The sequence below is a fragment of the Frankliniella occidentalis genome, unplaced genomic scaffold (genome assembly GCF_000697945.3).
Source record: "Frankliniella occidentalis isolate FOCC.00 unplaced genomic scaffold, Focc_3.1 Scaffold61, whole genome shotgun sequence".
Taxonomy (NCBI): Eukaryota; Metazoa; Arthropoda; class Insecta; order Thysanoptera; family Thripidae; genus Frankliniella; species Frankliniella occidentalis.
In genome coordinates, this window is record NW_026267191.1 from 1166862 (window position 1) to 1169116 (window position 2255).

Here is a 2255-nt window from a genome sequence, read left to right on the forward strand (position 1 = left end):
AGCGTGAGCGCGTTCTGGTTGAAGTAGGTCTGGAACACCACACGAGCGTCACCATGAGCGTCGCGTCACAACCGTCACCTCGTCGCCGACACCGGCCGCGTCTTGGACTTACCGTGGACATGAGCGAGTCCAGCACGCTGACGGCGAAGGCCGTACCACACGCAAAGGGCTGCGTCAGGTAGAGCTCCGTGTCGGGGTCGTCGTCGTCGTCCTGGTCGAGGAACTGGACGTTGGTGTCGTTAACGAGCTCGGTGATCATGGGCACGTTAGCGCCGTACACGGAGCCGCGCCGCTGTAGCACGATGGGGCTGCCCACCGGGGTCAGGGCCGCCTCCTCGTTCTGGCCCTGGCTCAGCACGCCGATCGTGTCGTCGAACGTCATGGCCTTGATGTTGAGCGAGGCCAGGATGGCCTCCTTGTCGGCCAGGGTCGGGTCGTCGTTGCTGGGCACCTTGGCCGATAGGATCACGCACATGTCGCACAGGTTGACGTTGACGGCTCGCAGGTCCGCTCGCGACAGCGGGGATCCCTGTTGGGCGGCCAGGGTGTTAAAGATACAAGCCGAAAATTTTTGAAACGCACACACAAAAAACAAACATTAAACTGAAAACTCAATTAATCGACATTGACAAACAAGCGAAAGAAATTTTAAAAGGGCTATTTTTTGAAATAAAATTGATGACTGTCATTTTCGGAAGTAGGCAGTAGCAGGTCTTTTATCGTTCTTTCTTTTTCATTCCGAGTTTCAAAATTTCTGAATTAAATTTTTGTGACGGAGCCGTGGCCCGTGGCGGCTGTACTCACGTTGAGGACGGAGATCTTGGGCAGGTTCTGCAACATCTTCCACTCGCGGCGGATGTACTCGACCGAGCCCACGATCACGACGTGCTTGAGCTCGTGGTAGTGGAAGTTGGAGGCGCGCAGCGGCATGACGAGGTTGCGCAGCCCGATGAGGGGCGAGTCCGGGTCGGCGAACAGGCACACCACCACGTGCCCGTTGAGCACCGTCATGGCGGCTTGGTTGCGGTCCTGGGACAAGGATAGCAGTCACGTTCTAGAGTGTCCCTAAAAGACTGTCTCTACCGGAAGGAAACGCGCCCCTCGCCCCCTCTTCCCTCCTTGCTCTTTCCTAATTTATATATTTTTTTTTGGTGTGTGTGGCTTTCTGATTTGCGTTGAGGCCTGATAGTTGGTAAACGGCAGATGCTGCCTAGTTCTGTAGCACGATCTCCCATTGACAGCACTGACCTCAAATTAAAGGGCCCTGGCGTGGGAAAAGCTCCCCGGGTAAAGTGCCTAAGACTGTCTCCGGGGCCCCTAAGTTCGGGTAGACCCAGGTAGACCTCCGGCCCGCCTAAAGTGCTTAAGACTCTCCGAGGCCCCTGACTTCGGGTAGACCTCCGGCCCGCGTTTGTGCCTAGGACTGTCTCCGGGGCCCCTGAGGTCGGGTAGTCCTCCGGCCCGCCTTGCTCGCGTGCATGGCGGGCCTGCCTGACCCGCCGACCACAGGCGCCCGCCAGCAGCAGCACGGATCTGAACTCTGTTGTTTTTGCCCTCACCAGGATGCAGTCCTCCAGGCTCCGCGCCGGGCTCCAGTGGAACATGCCCGTCGAGTCGTACTTCATCTCCGTCTTCTCGAAGTCGAAGTCCTTGGCCTGGTCGTCGGCGATGCCCACCTGCAGGTTGTTGTTGGCGGCCGCCTGGTTGGTGCCGCTCGGCGCCGCGCGGCTCGTCGGCCTGCCGAGGAAGAGGCGATGAAGGGCGCGAGCGCGGCGGCGAGGAGAGCGCGGTGAGTCTCAAGTTTGGGATTTTAAAGTTCGGAAATTTTTTCGGGAAGATTAAAAGAAACTTTTCCAGAATTATTTTTTGGAAAAAATTGGAATATTTCCAGAAAAATTGATTAAAAGAGAGACTTCTCAGAAAAATAACATGAGATATTAAAAACAACAACATAATCTTAATCTTGAAATTTTCCCCGAAGTGGTTTTCCGGAAAATCAAAATCCCTAGACACGAGGAAACGCGCTCGCGCATGTGTGACGAAAGGTCGTCACACTTCTGGCGCGAAAGTTTTAAATGGGAGGGGGGCAGACTTTTGTCCTCGATGATGCCCTTTGGTTCGAAACAAAATAGTACAGGGAGGGGGGGGGGGGGGTAATTTATAAATTTGAATTACGAAGTAGCTTATTGCAAAATGTTTTTAATAATAGAAATGTAAGGAAGCCATGCAGTTTGAAGTATTCTGAACATTGAGAG

General features: G+C 54.4%; 2 protein-coding genes across 5 annotated transcripts in view; both read right to left on the bottom strand.

Moving 5' to 3' along the window:
- Positions 1-2255, bottom strand: part of LOC113205294 (ADP-ribosylation factor-like protein 13B) — a 12202-nt gene that overhangs the window by 9373 nt on the left and 574 nt on the right. The window lies entirely within an intron of this gene.
- LOC113205301 (calcium-activated potassium channel slowpoke) overlaps positions 1-2255 on the bottom strand; it is a gene marked incomplete at its 3' end in the record, with an annotated part of 72767 nt that continues 70512 nt past the window's right edge. The window contains 4 exon segments of the mRNA XM_052267930.1: positions 1-29; positions 113-529; positions 805-1029; positions 1560-1737. Of these exon segments, the coding sequence (XP_052123890.1) occupies positions 1-29; positions 113-529; positions 805-1029; positions 1560-1737 (849 nt within the window).